The following is a 23,964-nucleotide window of genomic DNA, read 5'->3' as shown; positions in this document are numbered from 1 at the left end:
ATATATACAATACTAAACTACAATAGTTTTACAGTACGTAATACAGTACATGACAACAAAACCAGATGTAAAATTTGCCAATGATATCTTCTGAGTATTTACAAAGTAACTCTGCCTATCACCTATGATTTCTGACTGACTCACAGAATCTAAACATTGTTCAACTCCCTTTCCTTGCTTATTTTTAAATTTAAAAGAAAATTTACATAAAAAGCTATAAAAAGTTACAAACCTCTGACAAGCTAGGGCTAAAGAAAGAATTGGTAGAATTTGCAATGCGCCTGCTGGCCTCCAGAGTTCGGCAATATGAATCCAAGTACCATCCCAAAGCTTCGGGAAGGCATGCCAAAATACCTGCAGAATAAAATACTTCCTTGAGAATCAGAATCATATGGATTACAATACTATACTATACCACTAAAATTTAAAACTATAAACTAACATGCTTCATACCCAAACAAAATTAGAACTGATTTTTGTTCCCAAAATACAGCTGGAACCAATATAATTCATATCAAAACAAGGTTTTCATATACATAATTCAACTTGACCAGCATTTGGTGCTAATTGTGATTTGGAAATTGTAATTGAAACATATGAACTGCAAGAACAATTTACTTACTACTACAACTAAGATAAAGTAGAACATTATGGAAAAGGCTGACATTGAAGCCAGATTATCTAAGTTTCGTAGTAGACACAGAGGTAGAATAACCAACACTGCAATTCCTGTAAAATAAATAACAAAATTTTATAAGTTTCCCTCACCAAACATATGTTACACACCATGTTAGCCACTCAACCAAACCAAATCAACAATACAGCACTAACTCATTTGAAATCCTGTTGCAATCACTTCCAAAAGCATTCTATAACTTACACAAACCTTTCTACTCTTCACTCATTCAGATCTGGTTCTCTTCTACCTTCCACAGTCAGCAAATCTTCAAAACACTATCAACAAAGATATCTTTTTTTTTTAAACAAGACAAAAATATCAGTTCGAGAGTTGTTGGATTATCATGATTTGCTTGTAAATTCTTTAACAAAATGTCAGTCTAAATTACCCTTGATCTTTGATTTAAATAATTTGTACAGATCAAACTTACAACTACTGTAACAAATACATTACATCCAAAATGAGATAACATAAAACTTACCAATCAGCAACGTGTAACGAAGTGAGGATGAATTTTCTACGCTCATAAATCGTGCAACTATGGCTGGCGCAAGATCACCCATTACAACATAAAATGAAATGCATATTCCGAAGAGAAAGAGAATCATGCACATCTCAACGAAGAGCTTTCCACTAACTCCAAACACATGGAATGCTGTAAAAACAAACATTTTTAAAAAAATAATAACTGTAAATATTTACACTGCAAGAACTGCAAGGACAATTTGAAACTTTAAATCATATTCTAGTTACACAGATATAAAACTCTTATTTTACATTTGCTATCATGAGTGATAACATAGTCACCATTTTCTATCTGAATATGAACAAAGCATGATTGCCACTGGTGAGGCCTTTTCTCTACTAGGACTTTCACAGGTCTTCTGTTTGCTAAACAAAATATAAAGAAAAAATGCACTCTAATGTCAAGACATTGGCAGAATGAAATTTTTGTAATGAGGTAAATTATTCTAAATGTCTGATTTCTGAATCTGGACAACTTGGAGCCAACAGATGGACAATGAATGCCAATATTATACTACAATACAACGCCTGTTTGTTACGTGTTGAAATCTTCTCACTCACACTTGCTGGCTTAATGACACCAAGCTTTACTGTTAATTAACATCATGCTGTAAATTCCCAGAGACCTTGACTGGTGAAAGAAGTAATCTTAACATTTTGAAGTGAATGACATTTAGCTGGAGTCAATTACAAGTTTAATGTCTTAATAAACACCTTCTTTATCAGATTTTTTCTTAATAAGAGAAAGTTCAAAATAGAAGGAAAACCATCTATAATTCAGCAAACCATTTTCTGTCTTTGTAAAACTAACAAAACTTCACTGAACACCCCATAGTGCAATAAACACAAATTACGTGGAAAATGAATGAAGGGTGAAATGATAAAAATGATATTGTTATGATACAATAAAGTTTCATACATACTTACCTGGCAGATATATACATAGCTAAGACTCCATCATCCCCGACAGAAATTCAAATCTCGCGGCACACGCTGCAGGTAGGTCAGGTGATCTACCGTCCTGCCCTGGGTGGCAGGATTAGGAACCATTCCCGTTTTCTATCATATTTTCTCTCTTCCACCTGTCTCCTGCGGGGAGGCTGGGTGGGCCATTAATCGTATATATCTGCCAGGTAAGTATGTATGAAACTTTATTGTATCATAACAATATCATTTTCATACAATCAACTTACCTGTCAGATATATACATAGCTGATTGACACCCTTTGGTGGAGGGTAAGAGACAGCTAACATGGAATAGACAGGTAAACAACATTATGTTGTAGGTATAAATAAACCTTGGTTCCTATCTGATAGGTGGTAGACTTTATATGGCTGTTGCCAAGGAGTCTGCATCACCTCAAGAAACTTTAGCGAGATATGTGATCTGTGGCGAAGAGTTCTTGTGGGTCTGCCGATAGGATCTTATCCACTTACTCGGCAAAGCCTAAAAGGTACTTGTCAATGGGTGCTAATCCACTTATATGACAATACACCTATGCCTATTGGCATAACTAAGGAGAGCAACACCGATCCCGATCACCTGATTCTAACACGAGGGTTCGCGCTCAAATTGAAAGAGTTATTCCCACACCCTTTCCTTCAAAAACCCAAAAATCTTTCACTAAGTTAAATAACTTTAAACTCCAAAGTTAAGGATCCAGTGTCGGGCTCCTTATCCCAGTAAAGTAAGCATCCGCAGAAACGTATAAACCAAAACAAGAGAAGGATCTCTCGTAGGTTAACTTGACATCCTTTGTGTAATGAGAAGTCAACACAGAGTTGCCTCTACCGTACAACACAGCTAATATGTCTTATATGACATATTGTTATGTAAAGAACAAGAATTTGCAAAAGCGCGCACTTCCTTGCGCTTTAATTCTCAGCTGTTTGAAGGAATCAAGTCTATGAAGTGCGTAGAGATCTCCATGTTTCAAAGAAGACCAGGGCTTTCTTGAAATGGATCTCTCCCTTCTGAAGCCTGGCAGGAACCTCGCGCCTGGCTGGTGCTTCGCTCTTGGTTGGAGCCTAGCGCTTGTCTGGTACCTCTCGCTTGACTGGCGCCTCTCAGCTGGCTGACGCCTCGCGCCTTAGCTGGAGATTCGCACCTGTCTGGCGCCTCGCACCTGTCTGGCGCCTCGCGCCTCGCTGGCACCTCGCGCCTCGCTGGCACCTCGCTGGCACCTCGCGCCTGGCTTGAGCTTCGCACTTAGCTGGCGCCTCACGCCTGGTTGGCGCCTGGCGCCTGGCTGGTGCCTTGCCCCTGTTGGCGTTTCGAGTTTGCCTGATGTCTGGCTGACTCCTCGCTCCTGGTTCCAGGTTGGCTCTTTTTAGCATCTGGAGCCTGGCTGGATCCCTCCCACTTGCTTGAGCTTCTAGCTTGGTAGAGTCTTCGAGGTTGCCCTGGCGATGTACACATCGGACATTCTTATCTGTCCGATTTGTTCGCCTCTAGCGCATATGCGCCAGGTTGGAGGACCCGCTCTGTCTTCTTCATCAGACAATGACATTACGGCACTTGGCGTCTGGCTTGCGTTACATTGTCTGAAAGTCCTGAAGAATCACAATGGTTCATCAGGACAGGAGAAGAACGGAAGAAATTCTTCCACGAGCTTTAGGCCTCTCCGCAATGGGAGGGTTTGATTGTATCCAGCTACATCTAGTAGACGATAGGAATCTAACAGTGCGAGAGAGTTAGAGTCTTTATCCGATGAGGATCCTTCGTGATTATTTGTCCTTTGCTAACGAGATCTCTTCTGAAATGATGATGAGGTTTCTCGTTGCCGAATCTTCCCTATCCTTGCTCTAAGGAAGGGAAGGAGCTTGGAAGCCGAAGGTAACTTCGAGCTGAAATTGGGAGGACCCCTGATTTCTAGCTCTAATGTATCTCTCTCAATGTCTTCTGGATCTATTTCGAGTCCTCCTTGTATTCAAAAGACTCTGTAGGAAAAATGTTTAACCATTTTCTTCTTCGTAGAAGAAAAACTAAGTATCCTGTCTGGACAACGAAACTTCTCTCCGAAATCGTTGAGTCAGGAATAGAGGGTTAAATTTATTTTAACAGACATATGCTGATAAAAAAAAAAATGTTGCCAAGTCTCCACTGAATAAGATGCGAGATTCCAATGGTCAAAAACTTCAATATTTTCTTGGCAGTTTAGGGCCAAGAGAAAACCAAGAATTCTCTCCTAAAATTTTCCAAGAAATTTTTATGAGGAACAGTTCCATCTTGTCAGAACACGGAATCTGAGGCCCAAAATAGGATCCCATTCTAAGTATAAGATCTCCTACCTTTATCGTATAGAGGTATTGTATAAGATCCCGAAGATCTTAATTCTCTGCTATCTCTAATACTTTTTGTCGAGACAGAGTATATCATTTTACTGTATTCATTGAAAGCAGAAAATACAAAGGTGATACTTCCCCCTGAAAGGGAAGAAAACCACTATGTGGTTCACAGAGGTATAGGAAGAGGACAGTTTCCCCCTTCCATTTAGCACGATCTTCAGCCACTCTATGTCTTTAGTCTGTTTGAAGGAATTATCAAGCTTCTCTTGAAAATCCTCTCATTCATGTTTACTTCTGGTCAGTCTGCACGCAGACAGACTCAGATAGGATAGGTTTTTCAGGTCCATTATTTATAATAGATTCCGATAAAATCTCTAATCTCTTAGAAAAACCCTTCCGACCCATGCTGAGAGAATAACGTGGCCTCTGTGAATCCAACCTCTCTATGGCCAAAATGAGGCATTCATCTTCTTCCTTTGATGCCCATTTATCTTAATATCTGTTAAGAATATATATAACTAGGGAAAAAAGACTAAAGTTTACTCCCCATTAACAGTAAAGATGGCGTATTGTTACCTTTTGTTCGAGAATAAGGGAGCAGTTTGTAGGAAGAAAGTCCTTATTACACCTCGCGAAGAGATCTATAAAGAAGGTTCTCTCAGACTTCACAACTCTTCCCATAAATGTTATGACTGATGTTTAACGTTATCGTTGATCGAGAAGGTTGTCTCGGAAGTGCAAACTGATACCACGAACCTCTTGATATCGTTTCGTTCCGTGTTCTTGTTCTCAATAGCTTCTATTTATAAACGGTAACAGTGGAGTAAAAAGAGAAATTCTCGATGTTCTTAGAGATAAGATAGAGACTGATGGACTTATAGGTTAATAATTGGCTAAATCGAGAAAAGATCCTGTTAGGTGAATCTTATGCTTCTGGCTTGCGCCGGGATGGAGCTATTAAAACGTATTATAGTCCATCCAGCGACATCCTTCTGACACGAAAAGGATGTTTCCCATCGAACTCATCCATCTTCTCCTGAGCAAATTCGATTTCTAAAAAGCATTATGCTGTCTTCATGCGTTTCTAAAAAAGCATGAGATAATTATCTCATATCGTGCTCTGCCATAAAAGAATCCTTTATAAAGCTGCACATTTCAGGTAAACATCATTAATCAAGGAAACCTATGTAAGGAAGTTAAGAAACTGTAGTCTACTTCGGTGTGTGCATATGACTTGACCATACCGTAGTCTAAAGGATGATTTTCTTTTACATTCTTTCTTTCCTCCGAGGCCGAGGGAGAATGGAAAAATTTCTATCTTTGTAATACAATTTAGTGTTAGAAGAAGGAGATCCTAACAAGAAGCAAGGATTGAAGAGAATCATTCCAGTTTCCTATTACATGGACATAAAGCTGTAATGAAACGGGTTGCTAAGGTCTTGTAATCTGAAAGACCTGCACCCTCCTTGACTTCCTAGTCTATTATGTCTTCCATCTCTTGTTCCAAATGTTGGTAGAAGAGAGGGAGTCACCAAAGGAGAGAGCCTCTCTTCACAAAGAGAGGGACTATTTCTCTGAAACAAACCCTCATGACAGAGATGAAGTCGCTTAGGCGAACATTAATTCCCTGTCATGAGAAAATTGTTCTAATTAGAAAACTTCCCACAGTCATAGTCCCTCCTGACATGGGCTACGGTCGCCTGTGCGACATCTTGTGTCCCTGTCAGGAAAACCAACTGATCTTGTGACAAATCTCAAAATAGGAGTCTCTTTGTGAAATTATCTCCAAACACAAAGAAGCTTGAGATCCTGGCGCCTGGCGTCTGGCTGATGCTTGGTTGGAGCCTTGGCTCCTCGCATCTGGAAGACGCCTCGCGCCTGCATGACGCCTCTCGTCCGCCGAGCGTCCTGGCTGACGCTTCGTGCTTGGCTGACTGCTCACATCTGGAAGACGCCTCGCGCCTGGAAGACGTCTCGCACTCAACTGGCGTCCTGGCTGGCGCCTCGTGCTTCGATGACGCTTCACGTCCTGAATAAGTCCTGGCTAGAGTCTCGCGTCTGGCTGATTCCACGCCTCTGTATGACGCCTTGCGCCTGGAAGACGCCTCACATTTAGCTAGCGTCTTCTGTGCGACATCTTGTCTGGTATATGCCTCTCTCACTCTCAAACTAGACCGAAAATCTTCCTCTACTTGTTTTAGAAGACGAAGCTTCATGTCTGAAAGACGCCTCGTTTTTTGGCAGGAGAGAGAGGACGAGACTTCTTGATCGGAAGAGAAACATCCTTCTTACGAGGAGGATGTCTAGCCATAACTCCTACCAAGGAGGCTAGCTTCTCTTGAACAGCCAGTAGGATACTCTTAGAAGCTTCTCCCTCGCCCTCTTCAATGGGAGGGGAGGGAGACCTCGTAGGAGTAAGATCCGCTACGTGCACCCTCCTCCATATAGGGGGACGTCGACACAACTTCACCTTCTTGATCGAGGAGGGAGCTTCATCAGTGAAGCGCTCTGGCTCGAGTTCAAAGAAGGTTCTACCAAAGCCTTTTCAGGGGCTTGGAAAGATCCGAGTCTTTCCACCCTCATATAAGTGAAGGAGAAGCAGAAGAAGAGAAACACTCGCAGGACGCTTTTCCTGAAGCGGTCCTGAACAGTCTGTTGCGAGAAAGATATCTTGCATCTTCAAGAAAATTCTTCGTATATGAAATTTCTTTCTCCTTATCCACCAAGACTCTTGATAGGTGCCTCGTCCGAGTTCTCAGAGACTTCTAGCGGACGGGATTCCAGAAGGAAGAGGTCCTCTTTCCGAGAAGGACCCTCCTTAGTACTCCAACCAACGAAGATATCTGCTGTAGTAACTTTCCCAGGATCTTCGCAGCTACTTCTTACTTCTCCGTATCCGATCTAGGGGAAGGAGGATATACTTCCGTAATACTTTCCGGGATATAATCCAGTTACTTAGAGATTTCTAAGAACTATAGAAGGTCTCGAAAATTTGTCAGAACTTCCCCTTTTCGATGAGGAATCGGATAACGAAATCACTATTATAGGATACCTTTCCCACGGTTATCCTTGGCAGTCTGGGACGCTACTACAGATCCTGCCGAGGGGACGCCCGACCGGAGGTGATTCTCTGAAACCTCCTTACGGCTTTCGACATTCCTTCTCCTCTGGGTTTGTGAGCTTGGAAGAGGTCTAGGCCTGAGAGCGAGACAGAGCCGATCGGGCGGCACCCTCATATTATAAGGAACGCCTTTCCAATGGTGAACTTGGCAGTCTGGGAACGTGGCTATAGAACCTCGCCGAGGGGACGCCTGACCGGTGGGGATTCTCTATAACCTCCGTAAGGCTTTCGACTTTCCTTCTCCTGGGCATGGGAGCTTGGAAGAGGTCTAGGCCTGGGAGCGAGACAGAGCCGATCAGACGCACCCTCCACTGCAAAGGGGAACACTAAAATCACTTCTTACCTTTCAATAGCTCGTATTTTGAGCTACAATCCTTTGTCTTCAAATTGCAATATGAATTTGAAGATTCTGTGAAGTAAGAAGGAGATGAGGATACAACACTACTAGTATTGTTAATGCTCAACTGCTCGTAGTATGAGAGCTATAAAAACTTCTAAAGGAAGCGTAAACTAATTCTATTTATTCTGACTTCCTCAAAAAGGAAGTTAGCTTAAATTCTCCTCAATCAATTTTAACTTTACTACCCCGTTATTAATGAATAAATATTAAAATTTTCCTTTTGCAAACTATGTGAGTGTCTACCGAAAAGTTTGGTAGTTACACGTAAACAATTCTTTGAAAATTTCGAAGCCAAAGTAATTAAAACAAATTAATATGCGTATGCCGAACCAAAGACCCAGTACTTCCCTGCAAAAGATAGCCCAGAAGATCGATGGCGATGAAATCCAAAAATCAAGTCAGGAGGAACTGCAAACGTTGTTTACATTCCAAGCGACAGAGAAAATATGATAGAAAACGGGAATGGTTCCTAATCCTGCCACCCAGGGCAGGACGGTAGATCACCTGACCTACCTGCAGCGTGTGCCGCGAGATTTGAATTTCTGTCATGGATGACGGAGTCTTAGCTATGTATATATCTGACAGGTAAGTTGATTGTATGAAATTAGTAATTCTCCAAAAATAACTGCAGGTAACCAAAACATTTGTAAATTTTTGGAGACTAGTTCAGCATATTCACAAACGCATGAATAACGAGATCCATCCTAGTATGCAGTGAAAGTGAATATTAGTTTTTCTTTTTTTTTTTCTTGTGAAAGGCATTTAAATGACTGGAAAGATTTTGTATTATATAAAAGGGATAATTATAAGCAATGGGTTTATGGCGAAAGAAACTAAGGTAATTTTAAGGACTGAAATATGTAAAATAACTTGGCTTTTTTCATTCTCAATATTTTCTAAGTTGTTTATATACTACTGTATAATAGTACTATCTCAAAACATTTCAAATAAAACTCAATAATATTAAAGTAATACCTCAAAATTTAAATTGAAAACTGCAGGAGTAAAACATATATGATCTTTTGAAGTTTAATATAAGGCGGATTGGTAATTCATTTTACAGTTCTTTTACCATACAACAGTACAGTAGTACCTCAGGATACGAAATTAATCCGTTCCAAGGCAGCCTTCGTATGAGTTTTTTGTATCTTGGACCGCATTTTACATGTAAAATGGCTAATCCATTCCAAGCCCTCCAAAAACACCCCAGTAAATTTCATAATAAAGCTAAGCTGACCTATAAACATGGAATTTTTATTCTAAACTTAATATTAATAATACTTACCTGTATAATTTATCTAGCTCTAAATCCCCAAAAACCCACCAAAATTTACCACATTAGCAACCCTGTTACCTCCTACTCTGTCCGCCAGTTGGCAACGCTGCCGTTGACAGTTACAAAACCTTCCCTGAAAATCAGTTGTGATAGGCAGATCGTGGGGTAGGATGGTTGGGACTAGATAAATTATAAAGGTAAGTAGTATTATTAATATTAATTTTAGAATAAAAATTCCATAGTATTAATAAACATTACCTTAATACAATTAATCTAGCCCGATTAATCACATTGAAAAGGAGGAGGGAATCTGAGTACAATTTCCCCTTCGGACAGAATAGGACATAAAACAATCAAAGAAATATATATCATAGGCAGTTAAAAACTCAACCCGAGGTCTAAGATACTAAGAACTCAAAGTTGCCTACCATAATGCTGCAGAACTGCGGTAGTAAAGGACAAGGAGTAAGTGTATAGTCAGTCTGTACTAAAGTCAGGTGACCGACCAGGTGACCAGTCAGACAAAATGAAGACAGCAAGGCTGCACCCTGATGACTTTATCAAGCACTACAATGACACCTGCTCTCTCACGAATGTCTGGCGCCAAGAGAGAGGATCGGGTATTGACAACTCTTTCCCTGAAGGATGAGTGCCTGGACTGCCTGGGCGATTCAAAGCTAAGCAAACATTGGGGTGTATCAACGCAACCCGACGTCGCCAGCAGCGATATTGGCTCATGAGCAACTCCTGACTCGAGCTTTCTGGTGCCAAGAGAAAGGAGCGCGGAGCAAAAAGGCAACTCAGTCCCGAAGGACGAGTGCCAGCAGTCCAACCTAGTCTCATGTTAAACGATCATCGGAGGCTGTATCAATGCAACTGACATCGTCAACAAGAAACTCAGGTCTACTAAAAGTTGTCTGATCTCGCACGAGTGTCTGACTCCGAGAAAACAGGTGAGACAAAAAGTAGATGGTGAACAAGTCACCACATGACAGCAGATGATCCATCGACTAATTCCCTATCCAGAAGGACAATGGAAGAAGCGTGAGTTGTCAGGACAAGCGAACCAGTGGCTAGTCCTAGGTCGGCATCGACTTTGGGAGAAGTATAGTCGCCAGTGCCGACAACCCAGTGGCCGGTCCCATGTCACACTGACAATGGAAGCTGCAAGAGTTGTCAAGCAGCTAGTGCTTGTCATCAACAACACCTAAATACCAAACTGCCTAATTCCCATTATAACTAAACCAAAAACTGCCATAAGTTATAATGTAAAAATAAAAATATATACAACAAAAAAGAAAAAATAATATACAGGTAGCAACCAAACGTAAAACAGGAAGACTACCTAATTCTCCGGTGTGACGACCTGTCCTGCCATCACCCACGGGCCCAAGGAACGAGGCAAAAAACAGAATTAGAATGCTAAGTCGCCGCCTCAAGCACCTTGGCAACCGAGACGTTCTTCATAAAAGCTACTGATGTAGCAACTGCTCTAATACTGTGTGCTCTCGGCGTCTGGCCCTCACAGGCAGCTGAACCACCAGTTTTAATAATAATAAGACCTCTGAGAAAAAAGGATACACCATTCTTTAATATAGGACTCGACATTTCGGGGTGAAACAAACAGATGACGGGGACGACCCTGAATGCCCTTCGTCCGGTGTAAATAGCATGAGCGCGCCCTAACAGGGCAAAGAACTAATTCCTCATTTAAATTACCAACAAAGTCTACCAACGACTTCAGCATGAAAGACCTGGGAATGGGATTATCAGACGATTCAGTCTTTGCAACAAATTCGGGAAGGTATGACAAATCATGTCTTGTCCAGATCTAGCAACCAGAGAAGAGAGTGCTTGCAGTTCACCCACCCTCTTGGCTGTAGCTAGCGAGACAAGGAAGAGTGTCTTAGAAGAGGGGTCCCCAAAATCGGCCGTATTCAGAGGCTCAAACAGAGGGAACCTAAAGACTTTAAGGACTTTATTAATGTCCTATGTCGGAGGAGAACACTGCAGACTGGGTCGGCCAACTGTCGCGCCACTCTTGAGGAGAACCCTTTGTGCTTGGAGAATCTCCTGACATTCTCCAGGCATGAAGATGAGCATGTGGAGCCTCTGATGGAACCGATGAAAAATAATTTGTCGAAAATTGTATTTTTCCTAACTATACAAACCTGAGGTCCTTTACAATAGGAAGGTAACTAGCGGCAGCTGGAACGGTCGTAAGCTTCGAACAAGGGACTTCGGTAGTTAACTGCTTGTCCGACAGAGCGCGAACCGCGCGACTGGGAGGTGAAGAACCACTTTGCTTTAGGCCCAGGAAAACGCAGAGTGAGGGGTGGCATGAGGTGGGACTATGTGTAAAGGACCTCAGGTTTGTATAGTTACGTAAAATACAATTTTTGACAAATTGTTATTTGTTCCGATACGAATACAAACCATTGGTCCTTTACAATAGGAAGACTCACTTCTTGGTGGGAGGAATCTGAGTCTTAAGAGCAGACTAGTGTTCGCCCAACCTTGGATTCCCTCCCTGGTTGTAAGAGCAGAGGGAGGGATCCTAGCCTCTGCACAATGATCGGGGTATGTACTGCAGGATCAATGGTCAGACCTCTGGACCCAAGTAATATGAGGGAGGCAAGCGTACCTCTTAAAACTAGCAAGCAAGAACTTGTTCCTATTGCAAGAGGCAATATGAAGTCATGGGTTTCTCTTTTGTTGGCTTCCACTTCCCCCCCCTTCTTGGGGGAAGTGGTGGATACAGTATTTGCTCCTATCCCTAGTGAAAGGGATAGGATGGGGCTCGGTCATGTAGCTCACCTGCATTGTATCCTGTTCCAGCGTAGTGACGACCGCATCCCTCTGCCCACAGGTAGAGGGGGAGAAAAAGATGGGGAAGAGACGCCAGTCACACACTCATTCACTCATCCATTCATGCAGTCACACCAGGATGCGATGCTGTTCTGTTCGCTCGGGTGCTGGGTAAGCTACACAACGTGTTGAGCAGCCACCACGGGTCCCAAGGAAAAAGTGTCCAAGGTCCTGTGGGCAATATCCCGAAGGTAGAAGGAGGTGAAGGTGGTCTGGTTAGACCCCTGCCTTCAGGACCTGCGCCACAGAGAAGTTCTTGCGGAACACAAGGGAAGGACCAATACCTCTAACTGCGTGGGCTCTCGGACGAAGGGTATGGATGTCGTCGCTACCACCAGCTTCGTACGCCCTCCTGATCACCTCACGCAGCCAGAAAGGAGGAGTGTTCTTGGAAACTTCTTTCTTGGTCACCCCGGTGCTAACGAAGAGGTGTCGACACTCAGGCCTGAAGTGTCGAGTTCTCTTCAGATAGCGCCGTAGCGCCCTCACAGGACAAAGCAGCAACTCATCCGTATCATTGTCGGTGAAGTCCATTAGGCAGGGGATTGTGAAAGACTCAAACCGGTTGTCAGGGACCGAAGGATTCTGAGTATTAGCTACGAAGTTCGGGACGAAATCGAGCGTCACAGATCCCCATCCCCTGGTATGCTTGACATCGAAGGAAAGACCATGAAGTTCCCCTACTCTCTTCGCCGATGCCAGGGCCAGCAAGAAGAGGGTCTTGAGGGTCAGATCCCTGTCTGACGACTCTCGGAGTGGCTCGAAGGGTCTGCGAGTCAAACTCCTAAGGACGAGAGTCACATCCCACCCTGGGGGCCTGAGTTCCCTGGGTGGGCAAGACCTTTCGAAGCTCCTCATTAGCAAGGAGATCTCGAACGAATTTGAGATATCCACTCCCCTCAGTTTCAGGACTAGGGCCAGGGCGGCTCTTTGACTGTGGGGACAGAGAGGAGCTTGTCTCGGCGTAGGAACACAAGGAAATCCACTACCTGCTGAAGAGTGGCTCTGAGAGGAGATAGACCCCGTCTACAACACCAACCACAGAAGACGGCCCACTTTCCCTGGTACACAGCTGCAGAGGACTGTCAGACATGCCTAGCCATCTCTGTTGCTGCTCGAAGAGAAAAGCCTCTCGCTCGCAAGAGATGATGGATAACAGCCAGCCGTGAAGATGTAGAGACTGGACTGTCTGGTGGTACCGTTCTACGTGTGGCTGGGCGAGAAGATTGTGCCAAGGGGGAATCTCTCTCGGTGCTTCTGCAAGCAGAGCCAGCAGGTCCGGGTACCAGGATCATCCTGAGATTCGGGGTGGCCAGACTCGGCTGATCACCTTGCGAATCAGGCAGAACAAGGGAAAGGCGTACGTGAAGAGGTTATCCCACGGGTGTTGAAGAGCGTCCTCTGCAGCTGCCCATGGGTCCGGCACGGCTGAAAAGAAAACCTGAAGTTTCCTGTTGTACAGGGTGGCGAACAGATCCACTACTGGACGCCCCCACAGCTGAGCTTGTCTGCTACTACATTCCTCTTGCATGGAATGTAGCGGGCTGACAGCTCTACTGAGTGAGCCACAGCCCACTCGTGCACCTGCAGCGTCAACTGGTGCAACGGGAGGGACACTAGGCCCCCCTGTTTGTTGACGTATGCCACTACCATGGTGTTGTCACACATCAACACCACCGAGTGTCCCATTAAGCGGTCCTGGAACTCTTGGAGAGCGAGGAACGCTGCCTTGAGCTCCAGGACATTGATGTGAAGGTGCTTGTCATGATGGTCCCACACTCCTGCAGTCAGTAACTCCTCCAGGTGTGCGCCCCATCCCTCGGTGGACGCGTCTGAAAACAGCAACATCTCAGAGTGTGTGTGTGTGTGTGTGTGTGTGTGTGGAGAGGCACTCCTCTTAAGAAGTTCCTGTCGTCCAGCCACCAGGCTAGGTCCTGCCTCACCTCCTCCGTGAGAGACACGGAGAAGTACGGTGGGTCTCCTGCCTGTGACCAACTCTCCTTTAGTCTCCACTGAAGAGACCGCAGGTGAAGACGCCCGTGAGGGACTAACTTCTCGAGTGACGACAGGTGGTCGACCACGACTTGCCATTGCTGAGCTGACTGTTCCTGCCGAGACAGGAACCGGTCGGCTGCCTCCCTGAATCTGCTGATCCGCGAGTCTGCGGGGAAGACTCGCCCTGCTACCATGTCGATCAGCATACCCAGGTACTTCATCCTCTGCTTGGGCTCGAGGTTGGACTTCTCAAAGTTCACCACGATCCCCAGATTGTGACAGAACTCGAGGAGTCTATCCCTGTCCCGTAGCAACTGTGAGCAGGAGCTCGCCAGGACTAACCAGTCGTTGAGATACCTCAGAAGACGTATCCCCGACGAGTGGGCCCAAGCAGACACCAGAGTGAACACTCGCATGAACACCTGTGGGGCGGTTGAGAGACCGAAGCAAAGTGCCCTGAATTGGTACACCGTCCCGTCGAGGATGAAGCAGAGGTACTTCCTGGAGGATTAATGGACGGGTATCTGAAAATACATGTCCTTCAAATCCACTGAAAACATGGAATCGTTCTCCCTGATAGAGTCGAGCACAGAACGTGCTGTCTCCATCGTGAACCGAGACTGGCGAACGAATCGGTTCAGGGGGAGAGAGATCTATCACCGGGCGCCTTCCTGTCGAAGGGCTATGTCCTTTGGTGTTCCAGGAAAGTAGGTCTGAAGATGGACCGGGTTGGAGGTGAGGGGTGGCCGAGACTCGAAGGGTAGTAGATATCCCTCCCGAAGAACATCTGCTATCTAGGTCTCTGCTCCGTAGTGCTGCCATATTGCCCAATGGCTCGCCAGGCACCCCCCCAACTTCCGGCAGCAGGTGAGGGGGAACGCCGTCCCTAGCATTTCCCGCTCTCTTCGACATCTTCCCGGCTCCTCCTTGTGGAAAGGAGGGCTGATTGCGGCCGACCGCTAAACAAGCTCTTGGGCTTGGCCCCAGTCGATTGAGGCTGCCCAGAAGCCTTCGAGACAGCCTGGTGTACCAGACGGTCACTGTCATCAGTGCGCCGTCGCTCCACCGCAGCATCCACAATTCTCCTGGGAAGAGAGAGGAGGAACTCCGCACTGGTCCGTTGAAAAGACCCAATGCCGCCTCACGCCTAGCCGCCCTGGACACTCGGGTGAGGACTGCGTCCCTACGCCGAAGTACCAGGTTGGCCCACAGGTTTGCCGTCTGGTGGGCGAGGTAGGAGATGGCTCTACCTCCAGACTGGCATAGCCTCCCGAAAGCCGGGTTGCCTTCAGGAGTGATGTTTCCCAAAGTGGCCGCGACTTTGGACACTGAGGGACCACAGGTCTAGCCAGGAGACTGCCTGGAAAGCCGCCATGGCGGTGGATTCCAGTGCAAGTGCCTCTTGCTGCGAGAACCACAAGTTCTCCGACAGGAGCTGCTGCAGAGACACCCCCAGACCGGAGTTAGCCTAGCTAGCTCCGGGTTAACCTGTCGGGGCGGCATCGGATCCTCTGAAGGCACGCAGAACCTCCTCTGCCGCAGTAGAGGCGGGGGAAGTAGCTTGGACGACCTACCGGACCGTAGCAAACCCTCTTGTCTGGAGACAAGCAAGTCAACCTGGTCCAGCACCGAGTCAGCCAGCTCTGATCGCTGCAGACCCACCGTCGTCTTGGGTTCCTTCTTAGGACCCCAGAACGACTCGAGCTGGGACATGGGCTCAGAAGGTGGGAGCGGCGATCCTTCCCCGAGGTCGTTGTGCTGACGAATCAGCGCAATAACCTCTGCAAAATTCCTCTGGACCTCAGGAGTGACCGCATCTTGAGGAGTAGGATCGTCAAGCCCCTCTAACAAGAACGACTCCCAAGACCCTCCTCCTTCAGAAGGAGGAACAGCGACAGAGACTGTGAGGAGCGTGCCCCTCACGATCACTCCTTGTCGCCTCGCCCTTCCCGGTGTAGCCCGAGGAAGTTGAAGGAATAGGAAAAGAAGACCTGACGCTCCCCCCTCGCTCACTGGCAGAAACGTTGTGCTTGGGGGGCTGCAGGCCATCGTCAACCAGCGGTGGCGATCGAGATGCAGCGGCTCTCCTGGGGAGAGCAGCTGGACTGAGTACAACAGCTCCGGTCCCGTGCGTCAGGGGAGCTGCTGCTGGTCTCCCTACCCGCCTGGTCCCGATGGGAGCGGCGGTCAGGAGACCTGCAGAGACCACTGTTGCGGTGGGAGCGGCACCTGTCCTCACAACGCATCGAACCGCTGGAAGCAGCCGAAGACTTCCTGGCAAGTATCCATTCCGACCCTTGAACTTCGTTCGGTCTCAACAAGGCATCTGCTAAGACATTGTGATGGCCCAGGATAAACTGAGAGACCAACGTAATCCCTGTCTTCTGCCCAACACAGGATTGATCGCGCTTCTTGAGTGAGACGGTCCGACTGTGTGCCATCTTGGTTTCTTAAGTACGAGACTGCTGTGGTGTTGTCGACGAAGATCGCGACAACCGACTCCAACAGTTGATCCAGAAATGAAAAAAGGCCTAGGTACACTGCCCTTAGTTCCTTCCAATTTATTGACACGGTCCTCTCTTCCTCTGACCAAAGGCCCGAAGCGGCTTCGGAGCCCAGTTGCGCGCCCCAACCTTGATCAGAGGCATCTGACCAAAAGATTGGGTGCAGCGGAACTGAAAGAAGAGATGTCACTAACTTGAGGCGGTGAACTTGCATCCACCAACGGAGATCCTTCCGACTGTGGAGAGGAGGCGACTATCGTGTCCTTGGACACGAAATCCCACGACTGGCGAAGTGTCGACTGAAGGGACCTCATTCTGAGACGACCTCCGGGAACCAGTTGGATGAGGGATGACAAATGGCCCAGGAGAGTCCTCCAAAGAGAAACTGGCTGCATTATGGAGGAAAAAAATTCTTCGACCAGACTTAGAAGCTTGTCTATCCATTTTGGAGCGGGAGAAGCCCTCAAAATCTGGGAATTCAAAACAATCCCCAGATAAGTCATGATCTGGCAAGGGATATGAATGCCCAACTCGACACAAAGAAACAGAACTATCTCCCTCGACCGAAGACATTTCTCTAGAGATTCGGCCTGGACTAACCAATCGTCCAGATACCGAAGCATCCTTACATTTAACTGATGCAGAATAGCCGAAACAGGAGCCATCACCCCTGAGGCGCCAGAAACCTGAGATGTACTCTGGAAAAACGAGCCAGGAGGAGGAGGTTGTTGGGTTGGAGCAGAAGGTACGGACCTGGCACTAAACTTGCGCTTACTGCTTGAAGGAACGGGAGGAAGACCAGAGGAAAAAACCCTTGATAAGGCCCAGTGAGCTTGGGAAGAGGCATCACCTTGATGTTCCTTCAAAACCTCAGATATATCAAATAGGGAATCGCCAAAAGAAGAGGACAACAAACGGTTTCTCTGAATCTCTGATACAGAGGAGGGTAACTGTGACAAATACAGGCTATGCCTTAGAGAAACAAGAAAGGCTTGCATTGAAGCGGCAAGCTCGTTCTGATGTACAGAAGCGATTGAAATAGATGAGCAGAATTTCTCAAAAAGAGGAGCATTGGGAGGAACAAACCCAGAGTCCTTGATATACATTAAAAGACCTCCGAGGACCCACATATTGAAGGATTGAGCTTCTTGTAAGAGGCTCATAACAGACTCCATAGCAATAACGTCTTCAATTGAGACCGAGACCGAGACCGAGAACGAGCCTTGGAAAGCAAAGGTTGACCCGAAAGTCGGACAAAATCAGGATTTGGTTTGGGGGGTCGAGAGAATGAAGTATCATCCGCCACCTGATAAACTCCTCTCCGGTGTCGTAGAAGAGAAGAGAGCTTCCTCTTCCCTTCCCCGATCACCTTCGAAAGTTTAGCGGCGACGTCCGCCCTCACTCTCGCGAACCTCTGAGCACGGGAAAAACGTAAAAATTCCCGTGACCGGGAAGGACCGTCAAGAAAAATCCCTTCTGTAATACAATGAGGCAGAGGCTGCTTCTGCTTAGGCCTCACCTGAGGAAGAAAACTCAAAATTAAATCAAAAAGTTTCTTGAACTTGACATCATGACCGCCATTCAAAGAAACATAAATATCACACGAATCCACGTCATCATCATCATCATTGTCAGATCCTAACTGAGAAACTTCCCCTAAAGTAAGATCCTGACGACTAGCTATCTTAGGTCTAACACTAATACCCCTCCCCCCTTCTCCTAAATAAGCGCCCTTTGGCATAGTTACGGGACTAACAGGGGACACATTGGGTAAAGAATCGTCAGGCACCTGCCCGGACCGGATCCCCCCCCTAGGCCTTCGCCACGATGGGGTTCACAAGCCCGGGTATCTGTCGCACCGTTACCCATGGTGCTGTCGACAGGTACCTGATGAGGAGCTGAAAATGAATCTAAAAAGTGTTAGACATTCTAGTAAAAGCTTCTTCAAAATTCTCTGACAGCTTGTTAAACTTAGCTGAAATGTCTCTATCTAGCTAAACTAAGCTGTAATTTTTCAAACTTTTGTTTTCAACTAGTTTCCACTGCCAAAACCTTTGAATCAACATCAGAAACGACTTCACTATTTACCGGTTGTACAGGTGGCAAAGCATAAATTAATTTGGAATCGGAATCACACGATACCGAACCCGAAGAGCCAGAACAATGAGCGCACAAATCAAGGAAATCATTAGATACAGGTCTAGCTACCGATTTCTTTTTCTCCTTAATAAATCTGTTACGCTGCAAGATTCTTTGATGTTTCATATAGGCTAAGTCATCAAGTCTTCGTCAGACCAAGGCTTACATAAGTCACAACGATAAGTCAAGTCACAAACCTGTCCACGACAAAAGCTACAAATGTCATGGGGTTCATACTCCCTGTTACTCATCCTTGTCCCACAAGCCGAGCAATTCCTGATGTTGCTGGCAGAAAGCAGCAGCATTGAATTATCTTGGCAATCCATGGGACTGTTGGACAGGTCACATAATTCCAGGTCGCGCAAAAATTTGTAATATAATATAAATACCACAATAGAAATAAAAGTTAATTCACTATTTCGTGGATGTAATACGTGAGTGGTAATTAACATAAAGTCGCATTAACAATTAATGAGAGCTTTAAAGGCACAAAAAGTTTAGGAAATTTATAAAGAGCGGCCATGATGTAAACAACACGGGCGCTTGTTAACAACTGATTTTCAGGGAAGGTTTTGTAACTGTCAAGGGCAGCGTTGCCAACTGGCGGACAGAATATTTGGTAACATGGTTGCCAATGTGGTAAATTTTGGTGCGGTTTTTGGGGATTTAGGGCTAGATAAATTATATTAAGTTAATGTTTATTAATAATGAAATACTACAACAATTTGGACCATTCAATACCTAACTTAATACGTACTAGTAGTACTAATGTGTAAGTACCTTTAAATAAAGTGTATTAGTGTACATGGTATACAAGAAATACTGTACGTACATATGTAGTAAAATGTGGAGGCTTACCTTTCGGGTGAGGCTATCTCCGAAAGTGGCGACAGAGGAGGAGGACAAACGGCAGAAAATTTGTTACGTAGTACGTACACAACTTAACGAAACACATTAAAAATGTCAGGAAACATAAATTAAACTTTACGAAACACATTAACAAAACCGTAACACTTAACTTTACAGAAAACTTAAAAATGATATTGTCATGTTACAATAAAGTTTTATACATACTTACCTGACAGATATATACTTAGCTATAGACGACGGAGTCTATAGCTAAGTATATATCTGGCAGGGAAGTTGAATGTATAAAATTATTATTTTCTTATTTATTTATTTATTTTTTTTTTACATTATTTTTACTTTTTTATACTTTGTTTTTTTTTTTTTTTTTTTTTTTTCTTTTTTCTTTTTTTTTTTTTTTTTTTTTTTTTTTTTTTTTTACAATATTTCAATTTCTTCACCACCAAATGGATGCCAGTCTGTGTACGGAATTTTTCAAACCACCCATGAGAAGCCTTGAAGTCTGGGGTTGCCGTCAATGTCCCCTCTCCTTCGTCGTCTTCGGCTTGGGCAATCAAATCGCCGAAAATAGCACTGGCCTTCGGGCAGATTGCCGTCTCGGTTATCGTATTGCCAGCGATTTCTTTCTCCTCAATCCATAGAAGCATCCTCTCCATTTCATCATGCACGTGGCTCCTCTTGTTGGACAAAATAGTCACGCCCTTGGAAGGTGTAGCTGCTTTGATGGATTCCTTCTGCTTAAAGATGGTGCCTATCGTCAACGGATTTCAGCCATATTCCTAACCGATCACACTCAACCACATGCCAGCTTCATACTTTTTTATTATACATTTTTGTCTGCATAGAAAGTATTCTCTTCTTTCCGTGAACTTCAGCAACCTTCTTGGGACCCATGACTATACTGTACGTAATTAAGTTATGTAGTATACTAATTAAGTTCTCACACAACACGATAAAGCAGTACAACGAAATCACTAACACGAATTTACGTTAACAATCAAAATCATATATGTGAACGAACAAATTCCGCATGCGTACGATAACGCTGGTGAGAAGCAATGGCTGAAGAAGAACACCGCTACGTAGATGCATGATGGGAGAGATGCTGACCAATAGGAGAGAAGGATCTTATGGCGGTGACTAGCATCAGGAACCAATGGGAGAGTGGGAGGATGGTGGCGAGTCTACTCAGTTGGCGGCATGCAAGTTTTAAAATTGTTATCAGTGGTCTGGACGAATCTTGGACTTTACAGCAACAACCTTTCGTATCTTGAACAATTTTCGTATGTAGAGCCACAAAAATCTTCGTATTTGCTTTCGTATCTCGAGTTTTTCATAAGTTGAGCCTTTCGTATCTAGAGGTACCACTGTACCGTAAATATATAGTACGTACTACTGTAAAAATATAGTCGACAAACACCCTTATAAAGATTCAAAAATTACCTAGCCATAAAGCAGCCATTTAAACTTATGAAAAAGGGGAATAAAAAATCATTTAATATACAAGGCAAACTTAAAATCATAACTAACAAAGCTATTGGGATCATGACTGATAAACTCTGAAACATACCTAAAAATTCGTAGCTTCTTCTTCTTGCCATGATTGCTGAGCGAATGAGAAACATACAGGTCTTTTTGGTAATAAAGCCAGTTACCAATACCAATATGACACCCAATAACAAACCACTCTGGAAATTGGAACATTCTTTAATGACAGCAATTTTAAAAATGTCCAAAAGGTCACATTTAAAACTAGAAAATTTGTGTACTCAAGTAATATAAGTAAGCTATTTAGAAAACTTTGTTTTGACATCTTGAGTATGATCACTTCTCCTATTAAGATAAAGGAATGTCTGATACTTGTACTATATTACATTAACTGAAAATATTTAAACTGAAATGATGTTTAAGTTTCCTAATTACAAACTGCATACTTGAATTATGCATCATAACTCCTAGTGTGACTAGTTTAAAGAGTTATACGTATTTGAAACAGTCAGAGCCTACATTGTTCTTTTAAGTGGGTATCCTCACTGAATGGGGAGCACCCACTGTCATCAGAAGTAATTCTATGCCCATGCAACATGAGCAGGGATGAGAGTTTGTATTTATAAAAATTTAAAAAATAATAACCTTTTGCATTTATACAACATGCAATTCACCTATTTTAACTTTGTCAAGCTGGGACTTGAAATAATGAAAACATGAAAGCTGAACCAAAATAAGTTCTCAGATCCAAATGATACTCCAATCCAAGGTGATCGAAGTAGTAAAAGACACTGGTCCTCACTTATGTAAATTTACTAGGCAGCCTTGGAGCAAAAATGAAAAGCAGTGAATACTTGGAAACGTAAAATAATGCACCAATATTTCACAAAAGCAATGATACAGTGCTCAATCTCCAACCTCTAACTTACCTCCCTAAAGCAAAACGGCATGGACAGAATGGAAACTCCAACGATGGAATTTGCCATGTTCAACACTTGTCTTGCATTGCCTGCCATCTTGCTTACAGGTAAGTTCCGATTGAAAACTTCAAGAAACCATCAGTGCCTGAAAGAAAAAATGTTTTTTGGAATGATCAAACATAAGAGTTGTAGGAATTATGCTAATAATATACGTATATGAGATCCTGACATACACTGCCGAGGGAAGATCAGTTCTCAAGAGTTCCTCTAAAACTGCAAAAAACTGTTGGCAACTCTCTTAAATAGGTTGAACCAGGGCTAAACTTTCAGATACTTGTTTATGATTTTTCTCGAGCACAATATTTATTCATATTAATGTTTGTTTCTTGAAGTTTACATAAAATCACTGAGAGAGACAGAGAAACATGTTCATATAAAATAAGTTTTTACTGGACTATTTTATTCTGCAGTGCTGTTTAGTTATCTATGTGTATTCTATACATTTTATTTACTTATTGTGTTCAAATCAGCTGGTCAACATTTGGCTCGTTTTCGACAGCCTAGTGGATATTAGAATATTCACAACTTGATATCCACAAGTTGAGGGGATACACCACCACTTTGACATCTTGGTGTAAATTGAAAAAGCCAATCCTATGCTTTTACTGGATAGATACTTGAAAGTAAAAAAATGCCATTCACAAAGGAATTTAAACATGCAGATGGTCACTTACAGATTCTGAAGGAAGTTACACAAAAGGGGCTGTTGCAGAAGCTCACCCATTAAAGATATGGTTTTTGATGGTAAGATGAGGTTAGGCTACCAAACAAAATTTTAAAAAACTACAAAAAAGAAAAGCTTCCCTTACCTCTCAAGATTTTTGCACAGAGGAAAAGTGTCTCATCTCTGACGAGAGAAACTCATTAGACTACAATGCATTTCACTCACATACATAGGCTGCCCTATCTGTGTCATAACTTACTAATTATTGCCATATATCAGACTAATATGACATTTCTATGTTAAAATAATGTTTTACGTATACTTACCTGGTAGTTACATATAGCTATAGTCTCTGACGTCACGGCATTATTTCAAAACGGTAGCGCTAGTTGATAGGTCAGGTGATCCCTTCCCCCCGCCCCCTACCTGGGTACTAGGAACTATTCCAGCTAAGATCAGATTTTATATGTCTACCTGTCCACAGAGAGGAGGTGGGTGGGCTTTTGTTATGTAACTACCAGGTAAGTATGTATACGTAAAATGATATTGTTATTGTACATAAAGTTTCATACATACTTACCTGGCAGATATATACTTAGCTATAGACTCCGTCGTCCCCGATAGAAATTCGAATTTCGCGGCACACGCTAACAGGTAGGTCGGTTCAGGTGATCTACCGGCCTGCCGCTGGGTGCAGGAATAGGGAACTATTACCTTCTAAGGACAGATTTTTTCTCTTCCACCTGTCTCCTGAGGGGATGCTGGTTGGCATTCAATCGTATATATCTGCCAGGTAAGTATGTATGAAACTTTTATTGTACAATAACAATATCATTTTCATACATTCAACTTCCCTGTCAGATATATACTTAGCTGATTGGCAACCTTTGGCGGTGGTGTAAGGAGGGAAGCTAGTTACTGATTAGACAGGTAAACAACATACGTTGTAGGTAATAAATAAATAAAACCTGGTTCCTATGTGTTTAGACGAAGGGTTGACTCCTAGCTATTGCTAGGAGTCTGCTTCGTCTCAAGAGCCCTCAGCGAGGATGTGACCTAATGGCTAAGAGTTATTCTTGTAGATCTGTCAAGGGGTCCTATCCACTTACATGACAAAACACCTATGCCTACTGGCATAATTAAGGAGCACAACACCGATCCCGATCACCT

At 44.0% G+C, this 23,964-nt stretch overlaps 1 protein-coding gene across 3 annotated transcripts in view; it reads right to left on the bottom strand.

Moving 5' to 3' along the window:
* LOC135212440 (putative sodium-coupled neutral amino acid transporter 10) overlaps positions 1 to 23,964 on the bottom strand; it is a 94,769-nt gene that overhangs the window by 19,590 nt on the left and 51,215 nt on the right. For all 3 annotated transcript variants that reach the window (XM_064245810.1, XM_064245809.1, XM_064245811.1), the window contains exons 2-6: positions 22,080 to 22,215; positions 21,233 to 21,350; positions 1,161 to 1,334; positions 623 to 729; positions 233 to 354 (exon numbers count right to left, since the gene is read on the bottom strand). In XM_064245810.1, the coding sequence (XP_064101880.1) occupies positions 233 to 354; positions 623 to 729; positions 1,161 to 1,334; positions 21,233 to 21,350; positions 22,080 to 22,166 (608 nt within the window). In that variant the 5' untranslated portion in view covers positions 22,167 to 22,215. The remainder of the gene's footprint in view (positions 1 to 232; positions 355 to 622; positions 730 to 1,160; positions 1,335 to 21,232; positions 21,351 to 22,079; positions 22,216 to 23,964) is intronic.

This window comes from Macrobrachium nipponense, chromosome 41, assembly GCF_015104395.2.
Source record: "Macrobrachium nipponense isolate FS-2020 chromosome 41, ASM1510439v2, whole genome shotgun sequence".
NCBI classification, from domain to species: Eukaryota; Metazoa; Arthropoda; class Malacostraca; order Decapoda; family Palaemonidae; genus Macrobrachium; species Macrobrachium nipponense.
Note: the sequence above shows the minus strand (reverse complement) of the source record. Positions and strands in the feature narration are given on the sequence as shown.